The sequence below is a fragment of the Ochotona princeps genome, chromosome 5 (assembly GCF_030435755.1).
Source record: "Ochotona princeps isolate mOchPri1 chromosome 5, mOchPri1.hap1, whole genome shotgun sequence".
NCBI classification, from domain to species: Eukaryota; Metazoa; Chordata; class Mammalia; order Lagomorpha; family Ochotonidae; genus Ochotona; species Ochotona princeps.
Genome location: NC_080836.1, coordinates 19,310,071 through 19,333,325, shown reverse-complemented (window position 1 = coordinate 19,333,325; position 23,255 = coordinate 19,310,071). Strand labels below are relative to the sequence as shown.

The following is a 23,255-nucleotide window of genomic DNA, read 5'->3' as shown; positions in this document are numbered from 1 at the left end:
TAATAGATTTAGTAGTGGTAAGACAAGAATCAGAAACCAGAGCTAAAGGCACGTGGGGATTTGGGACTGCGTGTGCAAAAGTGGAAATGCTGATGTAACAACAACAAAAACCCATTTGGTGCCCTAAAAGTCACGCAAGCACAAACTAAACCATTCTAAGAGGGGCAGGCATTGAGCCTAGCACTTAAAGCACCAGAGATAAGGCCTCTGTCTTACACCACAGTGCCTGGTCTTGGGTCCTTGACTGCACTCCCAATCCCAGCTTCTTGCTAACAGACCCGGGGAGGCAGCAGCAAAGGTTCAGGTAAGTGGGTCTCTACTATCATGTGGGACAGATTTCCTGTCTTCTAGCTTTAACCCAAGCCTAGCCCTGACTATCTGGGGGATCTTAGGGGGTAAACTAGCAGCTGAGAGCAAGTTTTCTCTCAATAAAAAAAAATTCAAAGAATATCCAAGGATGCTATACTCAACCCCCTCCCTACCCCAGGACCCGGCATAGGGAGGCATTCTCAGGCCCACTGTGAGGAACCACGTGGAAAAGGCACAGGCAGCAAATTCAAAAGGCAACAGGCCACAGCAGGGGAAGGTGGGACTCGGCAGCTGTTGGAGACAGTCTCGCGCTAGCCCTTCTCCCTGTTTCTCACTGCTTTCTGATTCCAGGGTGGAGCGCTGTCACCTGCCTTCTGCACTGCTCAGACCCTGCATGGGGACTACTGGGAGGGGAGGTGCTTTGCTGCCCCTAGGGAACCCAAGAGGTGGCCTCATGCGGGCCTGTGGTTCTGCGCCCATCTCTGCTCCCACCATCCTGGGAATGAGGTTGGCTGTGCCAACCTCCCTTCCCACATCTTTTTCCGGAAGCCCTGGGGCTTGGAACTGACGCCCCATACCTCCTAGTTCAATGCAAAAGGCTGAGTGACATCCAGGGAGGATGAGGCGAGACTAGCACCCTCCCCAGCACACCCGCCCATGTCTACACCCCAGCTACTCACTTCAGCACATCCTTGTTCTTGTTGAGGTGCTGGAAGAAGGACGGCTCACAGATGAGTTGATTCTCCTGGCACACCTGCTTGCAGGACTGTCCGGGCTCAGCAAGCTTCACCTGCAGTGCGCTGAGCGGCGGCCACATCACTTGTCCATGACAAAAATCCTGGAATGACAATGAAGCCATTAGCCAAGGGATCAAGGGTTCAACAGGGGCCCCATCCCCCAGTCCTACCAAGCAACCCTCGGTGTGGAGGTGACACCCACTAAGAGACAGTTGGGAAGGGGAGGTCCAGCGAGCGAGAAAGACTTAGCTTGTACATATCCCTAGGCCAGGGCTTGCTCTCTACTGGGTTCCTTAACCACATAAAGAATGAAGGTAGAGGCAGGACAGCAGCATTGCCCACTTAGGGCCTGAGGATGCCAGGTAATGCACACAGCACCATGCCTGTGCATTAGACTACTCTTATCACTATGACCAGTGTCAATAACGCAACACAGCTAAAAACGCCTCTGCCCTGGCAGGCCCGTCTTCAGGCTTGCCTCTACCTGCTGCTCTATGTCTGTCTCTAAAGACAGAGTGGGTGTCTTCTGGCTTTGGCAGTTACCTATGACCCTGTTGGATAGTCCCCATCATGTTGTAAGGGCAAAATGCAGACACTGCAAGGTGACATTGCTGACACATCTCAATACAGTGCCCGATCCTCAGCAGGGACTTGTTGGCTGGAGATGATTGCAAAAATTCAGCAAGTAGAGAAAATAGTCTGGGCAGAGTATGATGGGAGGACAAGGACCCCCTTTACGGGTAATGTGGGGTGCTCAGCATAGCGTAGAGGCAAGCCTTCGAAGAATCTAGAAGGAATGGGGGAACCATTGTGTCACAAGGAGACACAGGAGTGGGGTGGAGCTCAGAGGTGCAGGACCTAGGCCAGCTCTCATTCTAGCTGTGCCTAGCAAGGCCCTGAGAAGGCATCAGTGCTGGCAATGCCTGGGCCCCTGGTGGCAGGTACCCGCTCTGCCAGTGCATGACAGATAAGAGCCTGATGGGAGAACTCCATGTCCCTGGGTGCTCGGGCACTGAAGACGCTGGGAACCTGAGCAGCTGTGCTGGTCTGTTGAATGCCAACTGGCACAGAACCAGCCCTACAAAGCTTCCACGGGTGACTTGTGTACCAAGAAACCTATTGCTGAAAGCAGGGCCAGGTCTGGCGGGAATGTCAGAGAAGCAGCAAACAGCTGGGAACCACATGATGCTGTCTTCCAAGAGGGAACCGCCACGGAGTGCCAGCATCCCACAACCCCATGTGCCCATGCTACTTCACGGTCATGTGTGAATGACTTGACAGGCTCCAAACACAAAGCAAAGGTGATGCTCATCCTACCGGCCATCCACTCCGACAGGTCCACACTGTAATGTGCACTGAGATACCGCCCTGTGCCTCCAATGGGTAAAAGTTACATGTGTATGAAAACGTGCACAAGATGCTATAAAGAGAAGTGCTTAAAGACAAACAACATTTAAAAAAGGCAAAAAGAGGCAAGTATCCCCTTGCTGACCTGAGACCACCCTCCAGAAACACTGGGACATGAATCCATGAACATGTGCAAGCGTTGCATGGCTGGTGTGGCTGACACCCGGAGTACCAGCTCAGGAGTGGTGATGAAGTCTTAATGCAGCAGCCCCTGGTCTGTTTTAGTCTGTCTCCCGTGTCTTCCGCCCGCTCCCTGTGGACGAACCACCCTGGGGGCCTGGAGCTCTGACCCCGGGACAGACAGACAGACAGACAGACACACACACACGAAATGTCGGCTTCCTTGTATATAGCCATCCCCTCAAGATGTGGAATGTCTGGAATATTAATGGACATAATGTGAAATGTGTGACCCATTCGTTAATGAACTGTAATTGTGTGTAACTTAGAGTGAGGAGGAGTACCGAGGACGTGTTTGTGAACTATGACAAGCTTTTAACGTGTGCACAATGAGAATGTTTAGCCCCTCCCACTAATCTATAAGAACGAGACACAAAAGAAGCTGGAGAAGCAGCCCCAGTGAGTGTAAACAGGGGCTCAGGTAAGCAGGCAAATTGCTCTCGAGTAGCTCCTTGAAGAACGAGACTGTCTCAGGTGCTCTTAGCTTCTTAGCTCTAGCCTTACGGAGCCCGGCACCGCTGTAAGCCACCCTGGCCTGGGAGACCACGCCTCTCCTTCCCCCTTCTCCTGCACTCCTTCCAGGGACCATAAAGTAAGTGTGACCGCCTCAGGACACGCCCTCCGGCCCAAGAGGCCCACGGAATACCATTGTGCACAGGAGCACGTGAGTTCCAAGCATCCTTGCAGGTGCGGAGAGGCTGGTCTGGCTCCCTGGCAGCACTCTGTTTTGAGAGCCAGGAAGAGTCACAGGAGCATAGGACCTTCTGGAAGCTGGGTGTGCACTAGAAAGCCCAGCGGTGATGAAGGTATCATCGGTAGGCGGGGCAGGAAGACAGGCAGGAGGGGGCTGGGCTCTGTAGGAGCTCATGGTGGTCTCTTAAACTATCCCATGGCTCGCAGAGACAACGGGGACAACAAGAACATTACCTTTTCTGCCTTAGGTGATTCCTGGGAGACAAAGTGAGGCGAGTGAGCACTGGGAGATGTCACAGACAATGTGTCCAGGTGGGGCAGAGGTAAAACTTGAGTCGATTGCTTTAGAGAGAGCCTCCTCCAGGTCCGCTGCTCCCAGAGAACAGGGGAAGGAAAGCCCCTGCCGTCAGCCTCTTCCTCCACCAAGTGCAGGCCCGCTGGTTACTCACGGAAGCCTGTGGTCTCTTGTTTCACCACAGCATGAGCTAACGTGACACTGCCAGCCTGCCTTATCTCCTCTCTAAGCATCTGTCTACCTGTGAGTCTGTCCATCCATCCACCTGACCAATTGTCTGTCTGTCCATCCACCCACCCACAACCTCAACACATAGTTGCAAAGAAGTTAGGAAAGCCCAAAGTCTCAAGAGATCAGACTGCCTGGGTTGGAATCTTAGCTCCTCCAGGAATCTGGGCCGGTCTTTCCTGCCTTCAGCTTGCTTATCTGCCCAATGAAGAAACCAACAAGGCTGCAGAAGACAGGAAATGAGTTATAACACGCAAAGTGCCCAGAAAAGTGCCAACAGTAGTGACAGCATCTATCCAGTGGCCGCCACCGTCGGGAAACACCAGCGAGGGACTACTCTAGGTGGCAGCTCTGAATAAGAGGAACCTCTGGCAAACAAACATATGAAAAAATGCTCAAGTTCCCTGGCAGTAAGGGAAATCCAAATGAAGGCAACAATGAAGTACCACCTAACGCCAGTAAGGATGGCACACATACAAAAAACCACCAACCACACTTGCTGGCGAGGATGTGGGGAAAAGGGAGCCCTATTCCACTGCTGGTGGGACGGCAGACTTGTACAGCCTCTATGGAAATCAGTATGGAGAACACTCAAACAACTCAAAATCTGCATACCATATGATCCAGCAATAGCACTCCTAGGAATATATCCAAAACACCTGTTACACGAGAAACCAACATGCACCCCTATGTTCATAGCAACACAATCAGTAATTGCAAAAACTTGGAAGCAACCGAAATGCCCATCAACAGAAGACTGGATAAGAAAGCTATGGTTCATCTACTCCATGGAATACTACTCAGCTATTAAAAAAAAAAAAAAAAAGAAATGCAGTTTTTTTTTGTGGCCAAATGGGCCCAACTGGAAACCATTATGCTAAGGGAAATGAGCCAATCCCAAAAGGTTAAATACCACATGTTTGCCTTAATATAAGAGGAAAAGATGTCAATTCGGAAAATAGTACCTGTATATTGTAATATTATTTCAACCTCAAACAGCCTGTATTTAATGCAATAAGATAATGTGATGTAATCTATGAATCAACAATCAATGTGAGTCAGACTGCTTATGATCTACATCAAGGAACTGTAAAACCTAATATACTTTTAAGACCCTAAGCTACTCGGAAAAGGGGTGGGACAGCAGAGAAAGCTTTCATCTCCTTAAAAGGTGTGAAGAACACGTGAAGTATAACCTATTGGGAACATAACAGGTAACTCATAGACAACAGACTCGAATCAGCATTAGACAATAGTAAAACTACAAAGACATATAGCGGGAATCAAGAGCGATCCTGACAACCTCTTAACAGGAGGTCATATGCACACAGCGGGGGCGGGGGGACCGCAGAGTGGAGCAGGTGGACAGGAGGAGGCTTGTATCTCAGCCCTGAAGACTCTCAGATCCTCACCAAGGACTATCAGTACAGGCACCAAGGACTACATCCCAACAGCCAAGGAGAACACGGGGAACTGGAGTGCCCTCAGAGGCCGAGAACTCCGAGGTCACCCAGCCTCGTTTGGATCTACCACATGGGATGGAAGAAGCCCAAATCCTTCCTTGCAGGATCCAAGGTCATCGGAACAACAGCCAGGAGCCCTGAGTGGTCTGCAGAACAGAATAGTAAACTTCCTTCGGGACTAGGGAGAGGAGTTTTCTCTGGTCCTTACTTAGTTCCAACTTTGGATCCCCACCCTCTCTGGCAATGACCATGAGGGTCGCTCTGGAGCCTGCCACCCAAAAAATTGGAATAGACAGAGAAATACAAGGAAAGCTTAGAAGCAGACAGGAAACGGTCAGTGTAGATCCACATATACCTTACTAGGTAGGACACAAAGATTAGGTACTCCTCACTGAGGTATTGAAGATTTCTCTGTACACCCCTCCTAAAACTGTTCTGCACCTAAACTGTTGACATATGCCCTGTTAGTTATAACCCAGTTTAGACCATCCTAAAATCTGCCAAATTCAGAAAAAATATGCTTCAACACAATAAACTGCTAAATATTAAAATGAAAATATACACGAGACAGCTAAATGGTATCCTATAGCCATTTTAAGGTGTATAGCAGCCGGTTCTGTGTATAAACAAAAATTGAAATGTCCATGAAGTAGTCACAGGATGTGGTTAAGAACTTGCATTGTTGTAACATACTGATTACTCAATACCAGGTCAATCAATTCCATAATGTTGTAAATTGTGGTTGATGTTGTGCTGGGGCTTTTAATTGGCCGGGATGATATTCTGCCAGCTCTACCTTCAGACCAGAGATGGTCTCCCCAAGAAACTGTTGCATTTATCTGGACAATAAGATGCTGAACTCTATGCCTGGTATATGTTTGCAAAGAATCTTGACTTAATTTGAGCTGTAATACCGCAACAAGGTGGAGGAATCCACCACGAGGGGAGGGCACGGGGAGGGGTTGGGGGAATCCCACAGCCTATGAAACTGTGTCACATAATGCAATGTAATTGATAATAATAATAAAGAGGAACCTCAAAAGCTTCTGCCTTCACAGAGCTTGTATTCATGCAAGGAGTTAGCAAAATAAAATAAGTAACTTGAATGTGATGTGTTGCAATAAAAAAAAAAGCAATGAGATTGTTGTGGGGAGGGTGACCAGGTGACACTTCCCTGAGAAGGTGGCAGGTGACAGGCGACCCAATGAGAAGGAAAGCAGTGAGTGGGACATGTATATGGGAGTATCTGAGAAGAGAGCAATGTCCCGGATGAACCAAGCGTTCTGGGTGGCTGGAGGCCAGCATGCGGGCTTGTGCTTGTAGTGTATTAGGGGCAGGAAGTTTGAGTTGGTGGGGTCCAGGAGGTCCTGGGTACACAGTGACAAGAACCACAGGGCTGTGAAGGGACAGCAGGGCCACAGCAGGTGCAGAGATGGTCAGGAAGTCAACATGACCTCCCAGGCTGCACCTGTGCACAGCCAGCCTGTGGGGGCCGTTCAGCTGGCTGTGAAGGTCTCCTCACTCTTTACGTGTAACTAACAAGCCCTCAGGCTGAGTGCTGGGAGTTATGAACACCTGGGAGGCACAGTCCTTGGGCTCAGCGGTTTGCTGCAGGGTCTGTGCTTTAACCATTATACAGCAGATGCCCAAGCAGGGTGAGAGGGGTTCCTGGAGGAGAAAAAGGGACAGACTAATGGAAGGGGATGAGTAGAACAGCAGCAAGTGGAGATGGGGACTTGTGAGTTTGGTTTTGTAGGTTGGATGGGAGTTAGTGGCTTATCACTGACATGGGGCTTTATAACTGGTGTTCGATACTGCTGCATGGATGGGCATCATGGGCATCTGACAGCAGCAGAAGCAGGAAAGCCCACTGCAAAACAGCGAGGCTTCTTTGCAGGCAGAATGAGATATCAATTTCCAATCAGGTTAGCAAGCCCTCAGAAAATGCGGACCAGTTGCAATCCTTTCCAACAATTCTTACAACTGGCTACCAGATTTCTCTAAAATGTGCTTCACTAATCAGTGATGTCCATGGAGCAACCATCAACCATACTAGGGCAGGTTCATGCACAATCAACTGATGAGAAAAAGCAGTCTTCTCAACAAATGTACCCAAGGGTCACCGTGCACAAACCCTTGGGGATCTCTGCCAGAGGAGAGGGCCTTTGGCACTGAGGGGAAGGGGCAGCTTGGAGGATTTCAATCAGAAATCTCAAGATGGGGGAGACAGGTGGGCTTTGTTCAGGAGGCCAGTGCTGTGTACGGGGCTGGCTTGTCCCTCCCTCCTGGTGGCCTATGCCAGGTGGGAAAGGTAACCTGGTTTGAAGCAAAACACAACAACAGAAACAGAAGAGGTTGAAAGAGGATGGAAGTGCTTCATGATGAGGTTGTTACCATAAAGTCCTTACTCCACTCAGACAGCCAAATCTTTAACAGAGCACAAGTCTGTTAAACGTACAGCCCTCAAGCAGAAGTCTGAAGAACATAAGCATTTTTCAAAATGTTCATGGAAGATTAGAATTAATAGGCACATTGATTTGGCGGCAAAAAATCTGAAATCCACATGTGCAAAGAGCCCTAAAAAAGTTCATGGGATATATACATTCTGAATACACTGCGTGGGTTGGTAATTCTTTTCGCACAAAAAAACGAAGCTTTTCATTTCTTCATTTCATTTTTCCAATGAGTTTTTGTGTTTGATTTCCATGGAAATCGACATGGTTTGGAATGAAGAAGACATCTTAGATATAAAGGTCTGGGGGTGGGTTCCCAGAAGTGGAGAACAAAGGGCCTGTGTTCCACATGAGACCAAAGAAATCACTGGGTTTAACCCAGCCAAGGCAACCATGGATGGGACTTAAAATTCAAGAAACCTACAGCAGACTGATTTTTATGTTGATAACTATATGGCCCACAAATGATTTTACAAATACCTAAATGGCCCATGGCAGAAAAACAGGTCCCGATTTCTGTGAAGAAGTTTAGGAAAAGAGGGAGGATTTGGTGGGGCAGGTTTCAGGCCATATAAAAGGGAGTAGGGCCACACTCGGCAGCTACGTAGCACTTTTGTTACCGGTGTTACAGCTGGGAAATTCAAGGTTGACATAGAAGGCATGTTCAATAAACGTAAGTGTGCTTCAACAAGTTCACGGATCCAGGAAGTTTATTTTGATGCAAATATCCCATAATCCAGGTATACAAAGTATTTATGGAAAATGTCTATTATGGAAATACTACATGTGGGCTTTAGCTTCCTTTTATTGTAAACAGACGGCCTTTTAATCCTATTTTCCAGAAATGCTCTGGGTGTTCTTGTATTGAGCACCAGGCCACCTTGGTTGCTGGCTGGTACCCTGCCTCCTTCGCCTGGGCTGTCTGACCCTGAAGGAGACATGAACCCAGCTGGCCTCTAGGTTGCTTCCATAGGCAGGTACATGCATGTCTGCACAAAGGCAACAGCCAGGTGCTGTGGATCTTAGAACAGCACCAGCCTTGGCAGACCCCTTCGCTTCCACATCCATGGCAGCAAGCTCGCTGAGAACTAAAAACAAACCCACCTGGTGCCACGCCCCTCCACTACCAGGGGCGACCAGCACACATGCGCACTAAGGTCACATGGGAACGCTCCCAATAGCATTTGTCATGATGATCAAAAGGCAGAAAGAACCAGATGTCCATCAGTGGATGAAAGGAGGAACACGCTGTGGTGTAGCTGCGCTCCGGAATAGCACTCAGGAAAACCCACAGGACGTTCTGCCATGGATTCTTCGTGTGACGCCCACCTTGAACCTGCTATCTAACCTTCTTGCATTTTCACACCCTTGTTCTGTCTTCAGCCAGCAGTTTCACCCCTGACTGTACAAGGACCTCAGATGGTCCTAAAGCACTCTGTTTTGCTCTTCCAGAAGATTTCCTTATTTCTGGAATCTGCTCAGGTTTCATACTCCTCTAGCCAGTGGGGGTAAGGGGTAGAAGTGGGGAGGGAATGGAGTAGGTTTTTATTCTGCCTATTTCCAGCTCTGGTGGCTTAGGGAAATAAAACATAAAATCCCAGCAAGGGCACTGCCGGCCTTCACTATCAGCTCACACCGTAGCTTCCGAACCCTATTGGGCAAGGAGGATTCTTGGCAACCCCACCCTTCTGCAGAACTGAAGTCCTACTTCTAGCTGTCTTACACATCTAGATTTCATAGAAAAAGAGCTCTTATTTAAGAGGATTTTTGAATATTACTAAAAGTTCCTAATGGGTTTAGAATTGTTCAGCATATGTCATGAAAGGAATGCTTAGAAATCACCAGTTTGGTCCTTGTCTCTCTTACAGTGACGGGTGAGGCCCCAAGAGCCTGTCCAGCCCTTTTTCCTTCTCAGTCTTCTAGAATGCTCAGGTTCCCGGACAATTCAGGGAAGTCCTGCCTTTAGGATTCCAACAGAGGAAGGATGGAACCACAGAAAGATGGGCAGCTCTGAGCCGTCACTGAGTGCCCTCTGGGGTGACAGGAGGCAGGACAAGGTTGAGAATGACTCTGGAGGAGTCTTACCTGCTTTTCAATGAAGGCGTTGATTCTCTGCAGCATTCCCTCGCATGTGAACTCATACGGCATGTACGGCTCAATCTGCAGACACAGAACATGGCACTGTGAGCACGGAGGACCCAGGATGCACACACTTTCCGGAGCTCCAGACTCACACACACACACACATGCCCATACTGCATGGCAGCACATGTAGCCAAGTGCTACAACTGTGCACTTGGACGTCAACGGATCTCTCAACTTTGCTCTACTTCCGAGGTGGGACACCCTGGGCGATCTACATATCATCCCTGCATCTCCAGTACCTCATATGTACAAGAATATGAAAACCCACTTCTCCTACACTGTCATGGAAATTACATGAAGGTCAAAGTTCAGGATCTGGTATCGGCTGCTGGTAGGTAAGCTCCATGGGGCAGGGTTGTCACTCCTACATCATCTTTGCAACCCAAGACTGATCCTAGTGTGGCACATTCAGGAACATAGGAAGTACTTGGTGCATGAGTACATGGCCACTGCTCTGAGAAGGGTACGCAAAGACAAGTTCAGGGATCCACAACAAGATCACACTGGTTTGGCTAACAGGCGAAGTTAGCATGTATCCTGCAACATCAGGGTGGTGATGTGCCACAGAGTGCAGCGGGGGAAGCTGGAGGTCCAACTCTTTTAAGGTCCATTATGATCCCACCAAGCTCTGATTGGGAGGGCCAAGGTATGATAGTTTCCAGGTAAACACTTTCTGGAACACGTGACAATGAAAAAACAGCAGCAGGAGGCTGGAGCTCAGGATCATGAAGGCTGGCAAGGAGAGTCACTGGATTTCCGTGAGCACCTTGAGGTTTCTATGCCAAGCAACACAGACTTTGTTTGAAGGGAGCAGGAAACCCTGGGTGTTTCAGTGGGACCAGGGAGGAACTTGATCAATCTATAATACCTCAGGAAAGGAGCACTGATTGATCTCTGCCATGCAGCACTGGCCAATTCTATTGAGGCCTGCAATTTCAGAGACACTGTTACTCTGAAATGAATATTTCACTCATTAGAACATCATCAGCAATCCGATCCATTATAGCTTCTGAGAGTCCAAGAACACAGCGACACACCTGTCCCCGCTCCCACTTAGTCACACACTCATCTCAGCTCCACGGGGTGGACCACTGGCCATAGCATCTGGGTTGGAGTGTGCTGATGATGGGATGGTCACTGGCAGGGACAGCTTGCAGGGCATCCTCTCTGCCCACGTCATTGTGAGCATTTCAGATGTGCTGTAGCACATATTACCCTTGAACTTTTGTGAAGTTTTAATACATCTCCAGGCTCACAGCTACATGGTATGTCATGGGGGCTGAACCTCCCGCATATGTCCAGACAGATTTCAAAACGGCCAAGTCGTAAGTGCTGGAACCTCAAGGCCAATGGTTCTGTTAGAACAGAGGCCACTCTATTCTCTCAAGGGTTCAACATCCTTTCAAGAACCAACTTTCATGTTCTCAACTTGCTCCTTGTTGCAAGCTTTTCAACTTACTAGGCCCTCCGACCCAGACAGCTCTTTCCCATGTAATTGTAAAAATTTGTTCTTGCTTTTAAAGCATGTTTACTTATTCAATCCATGGGTAAGTCTAGCAGCTTTCCAAAACTGTCTTGGAGATATTCTCCTCTCAAAAATTCATAGAAGGAACAAGTAGAACATTAAGAGTGAAACAAACAACAGTGGCCCACTTTTGGCAAGAGGAACAAATCCAGATCACGTGGATTTGGGAATCACAGGGGCACTGCGACATCCTATTCCCGGGGGCATCTGCTGCAAGAATGGAAGTGAATGAATTCCAAGAGCTCAACACAGTGAATACAGAATCATGCCCCACTTACACTTCTTCCTCTGGTCTCTCCTCCTCTCAACCCAGGTTAACCAAAGGGGTGCTGACTCATTTCATTGCTTTGGGGCCACATTGTTGTTTCAAAGGTCGTGAGGTTGAATTAGCTGTTCCCAAAAGGCAACTGTTCATGAGTTCATTGGCCATCATGCTGTGAATGTACAAAGGGCTCTGCATGGGAAAGCTCCCCAGATTTGTGGTTTCAAGGACACACAGCCCTGACACACTCATGAGTCAGTAGCTCTTGCATGTACGGTAGGCAAATGTCTACCTATCGAACCTTAATGGAAAAATCATAACCTCTTTGGGGGATGGATGAAAGAGAATACTAAAGTCATACCTTGTCACCCAGAAATCCAAGTAGGGCTAGGTGTGGGAAAAATTGTTTTGTGAAAAAGGGACTTTTAGGATTGCCTGAAGGGTGTACTGTGGAGTTATTTGCCTTGAAAATTTGCCTTAAATTCCAGTCTTCAACATTACTCCTCTGGGGATGTTTCCAGTCACCTGTCTCCATCAGCATCCACTCACATTTCCATTGGAAACTACTCTCTGAGATCAGCCTCCCTAAGAGAGTTCTCATGGTCTGACTGAACAGCTGGATTGGCATTGTTCCATGAGAGATACTCTAAGTAGGCACTGGGGTTTGAGTCTGGGTTCCCCTGGTTTGAGCGACTATAACACTCTGAGCGCAGCAGAGGCTGTGGTTTCTGTTTAGGATTCTAATGCAAACCAATGTAAACCATGCTACTCCCCTAGTCAAAACTTCCTGCCACACTTCTTTACTAAAGCCAAATCCCCACTAGTGCTTAATTTAAAAGCCCTACATGTTCTGGCTTCTGGGGATCAATGTATGATCTTCATTATGTGTAATGAGAAGTTTCTCTGGATGTTTTCAAGATGTTCTCCCCCTTATCTTTGCTTTTCAGCAGGTGGATTATAAAGCACCACCATGTATTTCCCTTTGTATTTGCCCTGCTTGGAATTCATCAGGCTCCTAGAGTCTGCAGGCTGATGCCATTCATCAACCCTGGAAAATTCTTCATTATCTTTTCAAATAGTTCATTTGTCCTAATTACTTCGCTGTATGAGATTCCAATCACATGTTAATGAGGATACTTGATACCGTCCTTCAGATTCCATGTTCTGTTCTGCATTCATTCTTTTTCTGTGTTTTAATTTGTAGAATTTCTGTTCAACATATCTTCCAGTTCTCTCTCTCTGTCACACACATATACATTAGGCTAGGTACAGACTACCAATAATCCCACTAAAAGAACTGTTTATTTCTGAGATTACATTTTACATTTTACATTTCTATCTTTTTTTTTAAATTGGGTTAGAAAGGTTCTCATCGCTCTGGTCAAACTCCGAATCTGATCACATGTGCTGTCCATTTTTTTTATACTCATCAGAGCATAAAAGTTCCTGTTTAATAATTCCAACATGTGAGCCATCTTTAGATCCTGTTTTATTGATAGCTTATTAAGAATGGTGAATTCCATGAAAATTTTTTTTATTCAGTTCGGTCTTTATGTCCCACTCTTATATTTCCCTGTACTCTATTTTAATCATTTATTTCCTTTTAAAATTTTATTTTATTTAAGCAAATTAGTCAAAAACATCTGGTTGTGACTCCAGGTACTAGTGGCTACTGGTTGTATGATCTTGGGTAAATTCTGTATCTTATTCTTTAAGCCTTAATTTTCACTTCTAAAACATGAATAACTGGGCCCAGTGCAATAGCGTAGCAGTTAAAGTCCTCACCCTGCACCTGAATGGGAGACCTGGAGGGAGTTCCTGGCTCCTGGCTTTGGATTGGTTCAGCACCGGCCGTTGTGGCTGCTTGGGGAGTGAATCATTGGACGGAAGACCTTCCTCTTTGTCTCTCCTCCTCTCTGTATATCTGTCTTTCCAATAAAAATAAATAAATCTTTAAAAAAATGAATAACCATCCCAACTCTATAGAGCCATACAAGGTCAGAAGGATCATAATGAGGTTCTCTCAACATGCAAGGTGCTGTTCTAATTCTTATTTCAAGTGGGATGGAATCATTTTGGGAGTGAGGCTGAGGAGGGTTTTAACCTGCGCTGTGCATGCTGCTTGGAGGGAGAACAGCCTGAGAGAGGGCTGAGCAGCTATCCGCACCCCACCTGCTATGCTTTCTTTTGGAAAATTCCCACTTAGTGGTGTTTTGACAAAGGAACCTAGGTCCTAAAAAGCTTTGAACTCCGTGACTGTGATCCAAAGTTGACTGCCTCTCCCCTGGCCTTTAAAGGCCTCCTCCTCCTCAGTGGCATGAGCACTTAGAGTGGTAGGCTGGACTGTGTCCCTGAAAGTGTGTGAAGTCCTGACCACACGGATCGTGCAGGTACACCTACACCAAGGAGCATCACGCCGAGTTAGGGTGGGTCCTGGTCCACGGTGCAAAAGCAAGACAGCCACAGGCAGAGGCCACTTGAGGCCTGGACTAAAGCTCTGGGACTGTAAGCAGAGCACTCGTGGGCTCACCAGCGGCCATGAGACAGAAGTTACCATTCTCCCCGGGCTCAACCTCACCGACATGCTCATTTTGGACTTTCAGCTCCAGGACCAGCAGGAAGCACAGCTCCGCTGCTGGAAGCCACAGACTTTGTGATACTCTGAGTGACAGCTCCAGGGCACTAAGCACCAAGGAGCCTGCATACTGAAGCAAGCCGGGCTGCCTGATTCCATGGGAAAAACCATCCTGTGGGGGTGGCTGGGAATGGTGGCTGCCCCTGCCACCAGTAGGGAGCTCACAGCTACCTCAAAACCTAACAACCATCCCAGCTTTAAGTGGGCAGGGCACGGAATATGCATCAGGTATTCTTGCTGGCTCAAGAATGTTCTGAATGTAGTGAAATCAGCAGCACAGTGGGCATAGAGTTGCTAGCATTCTATTTTCCAAGAGTCAAGATGACCTTCTCATAGGCAAGGTATGTGCACCTGCTGGGATTCACACTCTTCTAACCTCTTCCTATTTACTCAACAGTACTGTAAGCTCTGCTCTTCAGTTTTGCTCTGCAAATTCCTACTTACTCCACAGAAAACATCTTATCATGGCCCCTCCTACAGACCGCATGCTGCTTTTGACAGAGAACATACAACAATACTTCAAAGAGTTCAGGGAAGATGTATAGCACGGGGGAAAAAAAACCTACACGTGGGTTAAAAACTACAAAATGAACTCAGTTTTCAACTTCTTTTTCCATGTTTTAAAAGTACCCAAGTACAAGGACAAGGGCAACTTGCACATGAGAGAGCCCAGGGCAGTTCTGGGGTGAGTGAGCCTCACTGGATGGCCAGATTTCTACCGGCAGGAATCAGCTGAGGTCAGGTTCACGGATGCAATGCCGTCTGCCCCCTTAAGTGGCTCACGGGGAGCTCTGTGCATAACTGGTACTTGCTAAATTGCTGATTCAAGTTCAGAAGTTCTTATAAAATTCTACAAATTGTTTAGGCCAAAGGGAAAAAAAAATCTTCACAAACAGGTGCTCTAGCAAAAGATTCCCCAGGGTTTCCTTAGTCCTCCTCCTCCTTCTTTTCTCTAAGAGAATCACACCTATGCTTTTACCACTGTGGCAGTGTGACATGAAGGGGACAGATCACAGGAACAAGTACAATCCAAGCCCCAGATGCTGCACTCAGGACCCAGGAACCACATTATTAGGGCCCAGAAAACCTACGGCCACATCTGGACAGCAGCTGTTTCCACTTTGCAGGACATCCATGTGACCCCTGAGCCAAAGCCTAAGGCCCAGCTGTTTTTCGATTCCAGGGTCTAGCTAACATGGGAAAGTGGTACTGAGTTAAACCTGGGGCCTGGGATGCTCTGCATGCAAGCCAGCTCCAGTGAGAAATGGGGACAAGTAGGAGGGGGGGGAAAAAAAAAAGAAGAACAGCTACCTTCTGATTTAAAATTGCTTTCACTGCGTCCTCTACTTCCTCCTGATTGTTGAGGTCCACAGTCCAAACGTGTGGTCGGCCGATGAACACTTCAGCGTAAGGATGCTGGGACGTCAGCTGGAAAAGAAAAAAACGAATGCCTTAGCTCCACAGTCTTCTCATCCTCCTTTTAAAAGATTTATTTATTTTACTTAAAATTCAGAGAGACAGAGAGACGCAGACAAAGGGAAAGAAGTCCTTCAAGCGCTGCATCAACTCCCCAAATGGCTGCAATGGTCAGAGACGGGCCTGGCTGAAGCTGGGGACTGGGAGCCTCTTTTATGTTTCCCATGTGGTGCAGAGGCCAAGGCCTTTCCACTGCTTTCCTAGGCCATAAGCAGGGAGCTGGATCAGAAGTGGAGCAGCCAGGACTTGAAATGGTACCCATGTGGGATATCAGCATGACAGCCTGAGAATTAGAATGTTATGCCACCATACCCCACCTCCCCCCACTCCACAGTGATGTCTTTTTAACAACAACAAAAAAAAACTTACTGTGCTCGATAAACATTGTTTTATATTTTATAGAAAGTTACTTATTGGAAAGGCAGAGTGACAGAGAAGGAGAGGAAGAGACGTGAGAGATTGTCCATCCCTTCCCTTACCCCCAATTCCTACAGCAGAAGCCAGGACTCCGGCATCTCCCACACACTGGGCGTAGGAGGCAGGGACGCAAGTGCTGGCTCCTTCATCACTGCTCCCCAGGTGCATTGGCAGGGAGCTAGACCGGCTGCAGAGTGGCCGCGGCTCAAACTGCTGCTCCAATAGGGGGTGCAGCACTGTAGCTTTTTCACCCTCTGAACCCTAACACCTGGCCAACCCAGCCAGACACATTTGACAGCACTGAGCTGTGTGCGGATGCATGTCAAGACATTCTCATCCTTTCATGTGAGTAGCAAATTGCCCTCAGCATTTCCAAGCAGATGACAAACCCTGATGGCTGCACATCTCAAATCCCACTGGGAGTAAGAGGAGAGATGTCATAATCAGATGACAAAAATACATCTGTCCCTCAAGAACATCCACTCTCAGGCATAGCCCTGCCCTGACAGTCATTGAGAGCAAATCAGTATGTATTGCCCTATCTAGGCCACACAGGTAAGCATGGAAAGCTACACCAAAAATCAACGCTGTGAAGTTCTAGGAGGATGAAAAAAAATTCTTTGTAAAGCACAGAATTTTTATGATGGCTTTAGGTACAACTGTTAATGACACCAGACTTTCAAACTGACAAAGACAGCTTGTAATCTGAACAGCAAGAAAGGGTGGGGCTTGTCTTAAAGGAAGTTTTATTTTAAGAATAAAATATGGCCAAAGAAACCAAGAGTGCATTCTGGTACTTTGGAAAAGGGAACTCCTCAGGAATCCAGTGTTTTAAGATTTATTTTATTTTATTTTTAATTTGAAAGGCAGAGTCACAGAAAGGAGAGACAAAGAGAAAGATTTTCTACCTGCTGGTTCACTACCAAAATGGACACAACTGCCAGACCTGTGCTGATCCTAAATCAGAACCTGGAGCTTCCTCCTCAGGTCTCCTATGCACGTGCTGGAAGCCAAAGACCTGAGCCATCTATTGCTTTCCCAGGCCATAAGGGCTTGGCTGCCAAAGCCTAATGGGTTATTTGAACAGAATAAGGGTCAAATTCTTGGAGGTGGGCCCCACAGGTGGTTTCCAGGTTGCCGGGGCACGGTCACCAGGGGTGGGCTATAGAAGCCTAGTTCAGCATACTCGCTCGCTCTGTGCTCCAGGGCTTGCCATGTGACCTTTCCCAGCAGACAGACAGCTGTCATCAGCCTTCCTCCTCACCAGATGCCAGACTAAGGCAGTATCTGATTCTGGGATGGTGAACTTCCAAAACCCACTTCTGAAACAGGCCTTCTTCCTTCCTAAGCAGCGTCTCTTGGATGTTTCAGCTGTAATAATGAGAAGCTGACGATACCCTTGGGTCCCTTCCTCAGGATATCACATTATGCATATGCAAATACTCAAAAGCCTCCAAAATCCAAGAAATCATAAATGAATTTCTGGTCCCAAGAAATGTGGAAAAGGAATATCCAACCTGCACTGTATAAGAAATTATTTTCTTCTTAGTTCTTTATATTAGCGTTATGAAAAAATTTTTGGAATTCATATATGGAATCACAAATGTAGTAAATGTGACATCTTTTACAGATTGTGCCTCAGAAGAGAAACAGATGATAAATTTATGAGAAAAGGAGATATTGTGGGCTGGCAATGTAGCACAGCAGGTTAAGGCATGATTGTGATGTTGACATCCCATCTGAGTCCTGCCTGTTCTACTGCCAATCCAACTCCCTGATAATGCATGTGTGGAGACCGAGCTGTCCTCTCATTTTTCTTTGGACACAAACCCACTCAGAGGGCTGGATGACACACCTTGCACCATTTCATCTTGCTCTTTGCCACAACTCTCGGTATCCTACACATCAGTGGTATGTACTGCTCGAGGCAGCACACCCCAGCCACCTGTCCCTGGTCCGGCCACCAGCCTTTGCAGGCAACCTGCCACAGCCCTCACAGTCTGAAGGGCAGCAGGTTAGCTCATTTCTGCTTCCATCTGTGTTAATCCCAAGTCACGTCTCCTCAGTTGCCACTTTTCTGGCCAGTCTCCAGGGATCAAATGACAGACCCTTGGCAGCCCCCTGGGACTGTAGAAGCCTCCATCTCTTTCTCTGCATGTACACTGGATTAAGCTAATGTGGAGGGAGCGCCAGGCTGGGCTGTCCCTGTGCTGGTCCCGTGGGCATGCCTTAATTTCCAGGTTTCTCACATACTAAGGAGGATTTTGAGGCCAAGAGGGATTTACGCCCTTTTTCTTTCGCAAACCATACAGCCAGAAAGCAGCAGAGCTAAATTCAAACCCCGGTCCTTCAAGCACTTAGTAGCTTTGGCCATTACAGAGGATGAAGGCGATTTAAAAGATGCCACTGAGTACTTATGACACAGACCAACAACAGCTTGATGCAAACACCAGCCTTTTAATCGCCCCCTTAAAACTTGCCAACACTACAAAGGAAAAAAATATATATAACCCAAAATGAATTTATGCCTGTATTAGACCTTTTCTGCAGAGGAATGCAGTGTCACATCATTTTCATTTTGTGGCCTGAAGAACAACCTAATTAGTTCTTCCACTGGTACTGGGGTAAATTAAACTTGCCATCAATGTTACGATTTACACATTAGCTGACTCCTCCGTCTCCCCCTGCCCAGGGTCCCTGCTTATTTACAAGGTTGCTCCAAGCACTAGGATGCTGTGAAGTGCTGAGCCATTATCATTTATTCATTTCCATTTATAAAGGGTTACTTAGTTTTATGAGTAAGGCCTTTTGTGATTCCTTAGCCCCTCTGGATCTTATGGTCCTCTCGGTTAATTTATTGAGGATTGCCTGACCTCAGCTACTCTGTTGTATACCCATATCAGTAAATTTACTGGCATATACTTTGTAGAAGTAATGAAAATCTTATTAAATATGAGACATTACTTCAGAGTGGGTATTCAATCTTCCCAGGAGAATATGTGTTCACAATTATGGGAGAAAAAACCCTGAAGCCAGAGAATTTCTAAAGGTTTACAAAATGTCAGAATAATGCTTGAGAACTTACTAATATGCTACCAGATACTAGGATAAAGATCTAATTTATATTGAAATGGAACTTGAGTTGACTATGCTATATTAGGGAATTTTTCCCCATTTGTACAGACATTGTAGCTTGAAAAATTAGTTTGATGTAAAAGTAAGGTTGAAACTGGTGTAGTGGTACAAGTGACGTAGTGGGTTAAGCCACTGTCTGTGACACCCAGGTGGGATGCACGCCCAGCATGCAGAGATAATTTAACATTCGGAAATCAATAAATGCGATATATGACATCAAAAATTGAATAAGAATCATTTGATAGTTTCAATAGATGCAGAAAAAGCTTTTGATAAAATCCAATACCACTTCATGCTAAAAACTCTAAGTAAGGTAGGCGTAGAAGGAACAATCCACAACATAATCAAAGCAAAATATGAAAAGCCCAATGCCAGCATCATACTCAATGAGGAAAGATTGGAAGCCTTCCCACTAAGATCTAGAACAAGATGAGCATGTCCACTATTGCCATTGCTACTTAACATAGTACTGGAAGTACCCCCGAATGCTATTAGACAAGAAAAAGAAATCAAAGGAATTCAAGTTGGAAACGAGGAAGTCAAGCTATCTCTGCTTGTGGATGACATGATTTTAAACACAGGAGAACCAAGAGACTCAATAAAGAGACTACTAGAATTTATACGAGAGTTCAGTAAAGTGGCAGGGTTCAAAATCAATGAACAGAAATCAACAGCCATAGTGTATACAAACAACTGCAGGTAGAAAAAAAGAACTAACCAGCATGGTATCCTTGAAAATAACAGAGAAGAAAATGAAATATCTAGGAATAAACCTAACAAAAGATGTGGAAGGTCTCTATGAGGAAAACCACAAAACATTAAGAAAAGAAACAGAAGAAGATTTCAAACTGTGGAGAAATACACCAAGTTCCTGGACGGGCGGATTCAGCATCACCAAAATGTCCACACCACCAAAAACAGTACAGACATTCAATGCGACTCCAATCAAAACACCAAGAGCATTCTTCACAGAGCTGGAAAAAATGATACAAAGGTTCATCTGGAAACATAAAAAACCACGAACAGCCAGAATCATCCTGAAGAATAAGAACCTAGCGGGAGGGATCACAATCCCAGACCTTTGGACATACTACAGGGCAGTAGTTATCAAAACAGCCTGGTCCTGGCACAGAAACAGAGAAGACCAATGCAGTGGAATAGAAACACTAGAAGAGAACCCACACACGCACAGCCATCTAATCTTCGACAAGAAAACAGAAAACAATCCAGGGAAAAAGGAAGGTCTCTTCAATAAATGGTGTTGGAACAACTGGTTAACTGCCTGCAGGAATAAGAAAGAAGACCTACACCTTTCACCATACACAAAGATCAAATCTAAATGGATAAAACATCTAAACCTATACCCAGAAACCATCAAACGTTTGGAAACAAAAGTTGGAAACAGTCTGCAAGATATAGGTGTAGGTACTGACTTCCTAGAAAAATCATCAAAAGCAAAGAAAGTCAAGACCAAAATTAACAAATGGGACTACATTAAGCCAAGAAGCTTCTGCACAGCAAAGGAAGCAATCAACAAAGTAAAAATGTAACCAACAGAATGGAAGAAGATCTTTGCACACTACACAGGAGACAAGGGGCTAATATCCAGAATACACAAAGAACACCAGAACAACCATAACAACAAAACAAACCAGTCAAGAAATGGGCAAGGGAAATGGGCAGACACTTTTCAAAGGATCAAATCCAAATGGTTAGAAGCATATGAAAAAATGCTCAAGCCCCCGGCAATAAGGGAAATTCAAATAAAGGCAACACTGAAGTTCCACTTAACTCCAGTAAGAATGGCCCACATACAGAAAACTACAACACCACTGCTGGCGAAGTTGCAGGGGCGAAAAGGAACCCTATTCCACTGTTGGTGGGATTGCACGCTGGTGCAACCACTATGGAAGTCAGTATGGAGAATACTTAAGAAACTGAAAATCTACCTACCATATGACCCTGCAATACCATTTCTAGGAATAAATTCAAAAGATTTGTTACATGAGAAAGCAATGTGCACCCCTATGTTCACTGCACCACAATCAATAACCACAAAAACATGGAAGCAACCGAAATGCCCATCAACAGAGGACTAGATAAACAAACTGTGGTTCATCTACTCATGGAATACTACTCAGCTATTAAGAAAATGAACTACAATTGCTTGTGGCCAAGCTGGGGACCATGATGCTAAGGGAAATGAGCCAAATCCCAAAAGGTCAGATACCATATGTTTGCTCTAATATAAGATAATACGATGTCAAATCTAAGGATTTTTTCTGTGTATTACACCTTAATGCACTTCCTAATTATTTGTATCTTTTATAATAAGACCTTGTATTGTAATCCATTAATCAATCATCCATGAGAACTGATTGCTTGTAAAAATAAAAAGTATACAGAGGAAGTGCACAAAGTCTATATTATCCCATGAAAAGTTTTGAGCATCTGAAGATGTTGATGTCCACGGAGAGGCTTGGAACCAGCCCCCCACAGAGGTCAATGAACAACTCATTAGCACTCCCTAAGTAGCAATCATCTGTATCAGCTCACGCACGTGGCATGATGGTGACAAGCACTTACCTCTCTCAGAGTCGGCTTGCCGATGAAAAAGTCCGTGTTCTTGCTGCTTTTTGGCGGGTTGAACTTGGGATTCAGAAAAGCGCATCCATTTGCGATGGCCTCCAGAGGAGCTGGTCCCTCGTAAGGAAACCCAAGTCCAACGAACAACTGTGGGACACAGAAACACACAGTGGGTAAGCACTGGTCAGTCAGTCAGGCCTGGCGTCCCTGGCTCCCTGGGGCTATCCAGCAGTCTTCCTGTGCGTAGCACACACACTGGAAGGCTCCCAGACCCTGGAGCGGAGGGGCAGAGCTAAGCCAGCTCGGACCAGGATCCCAACAACTTCACCAGGGGACTCTCAGAGGAGGCTGCTTGGCTGGTATATTCCTTTTGTCCACTAAGCAAGGAAGTGTGTGTGTGTGTGTGTGTGTGTGTGTGTGTGTGTGTGTGTGTGTGTGTGTTGTGGGGGTGAGGGTCGGAAGGGGGCAGAGAAGTCAGAGACTTAAAAGAAAAACAACAACAACAACACAACAAAACAGAGAGCCAACACTAATCTGTCTGTCAGTCACCAGGAGACACGGCTGGAAAAACATGCACTTAACTAAACAGAAGCTTTCTTCATTGAACCCAGGGAACAAGGACTCTTTGAGGGCCGTTACTCAAAGGGACAGAAAGGTCACTGGCTGGGTTTGATTGCAGTTCAAATGCGACTGCTGTTAAAACGATGACAGGTCCGTAAACACAGGCTTTCACAATGGGCTGTTTACTGGTGCGTGGCGGGGTGGGGGTGGGACACCAACAATCCCGCATTCAGGGCAGGTTCAGAGAAGGGTGGCTGAGAGCGCCTAAGCCTGCAAGGCGCGGCTCCCCCCATTCCCCAAGAAAGCAAATGGGGTGCGGTCCCCGCGGCGGGCGACAGATGGCAGCAGAAACACGCATTCCACGTCTCGCAGCAGGGAGCTGCCGCCAGCCGTGACAAAAACTGACACAATACCTCCCAGAAACTAGTGGCTGAGGGCACCTGTCCTACTGTTGGAGGGCCCTGGGGGAGTAACAGATTCTCCCTGTCCTGTGGCTTTCTAATAATACCTATTTTAAAAATAAACGAATGAATCCTGTGCTTGCCCTAGCCATGCCGAGAAACCAGTTCTAAATGCATTCTAGTCCCTAGAGACCCAACACGGGACAAAATCCAAATGGGCCCCAGGACAGTGGCTTCCTCCGCCTTTGCAGACACCCACAGGGCCAGCGCTGATGCCCAGGAGAGGGTTTGGCATTTGTGTCCTCTTTCCAGTTTGCCAGCTTGGCAGCCGTGTTCACTGATGAATT

The 23,255-nt window shown here is 46.6% G+C and overlaps 1 protein-coding gene and 1 long non-coding RNA gene across 6 annotated transcripts in view; both read right to left on the bottom strand.

Moving 5' to 3' along the window:
- MGAT5 (alpha-1,6-mannosylglycoprotein 6-beta-N-acetylglucosaminyltransferase) overlaps positions 1 to 23,255 on the bottom strand; it is a 340,039-nt gene that overhangs the window by 5,497 nt on the left and 311,287 nt on the right. For all 5 annotated transcript variants that reach the window (XM_058664413.1, XM_058664415.1, XM_058664414.1 and 2 more), the window contains 4 exons: positions 21,947 to 22,093; positions 15,644 to 15,760; positions 9,851 to 9,925; positions 990 to 1,147 (listed from right to left, as the gene is read on the bottom strand). In XM_058664413.1, coding sequence (XP_058520396.1) covers positions 990 to 1,147; positions 9,851 to 9,925; positions 15,644 to 15,760; positions 21,947 to 22,093 — 497 coding nt within the window. The remainder of the gene's footprint in view (positions 1 to 989; positions 1,148 to 9,850; positions 9,926 to 15,643; positions 15,761 to 21,946; positions 22,094 to 23,255) is intronic.
- LOC131480359 (uncharacterized) lies at positions 3,795 to 6,593 on the bottom strand. The gene is made up of 3 exons (XR_009245430.1): positions 6,348 to 6,593; positions 3,919 to 4,215; positions 3,795 to 3,886 (listed from the first exon to the last, which is right to left on the bottom strand). It is a non-coding gene; the product is annotated as an uncharacterized LOC131480359 (long non-coding RNA).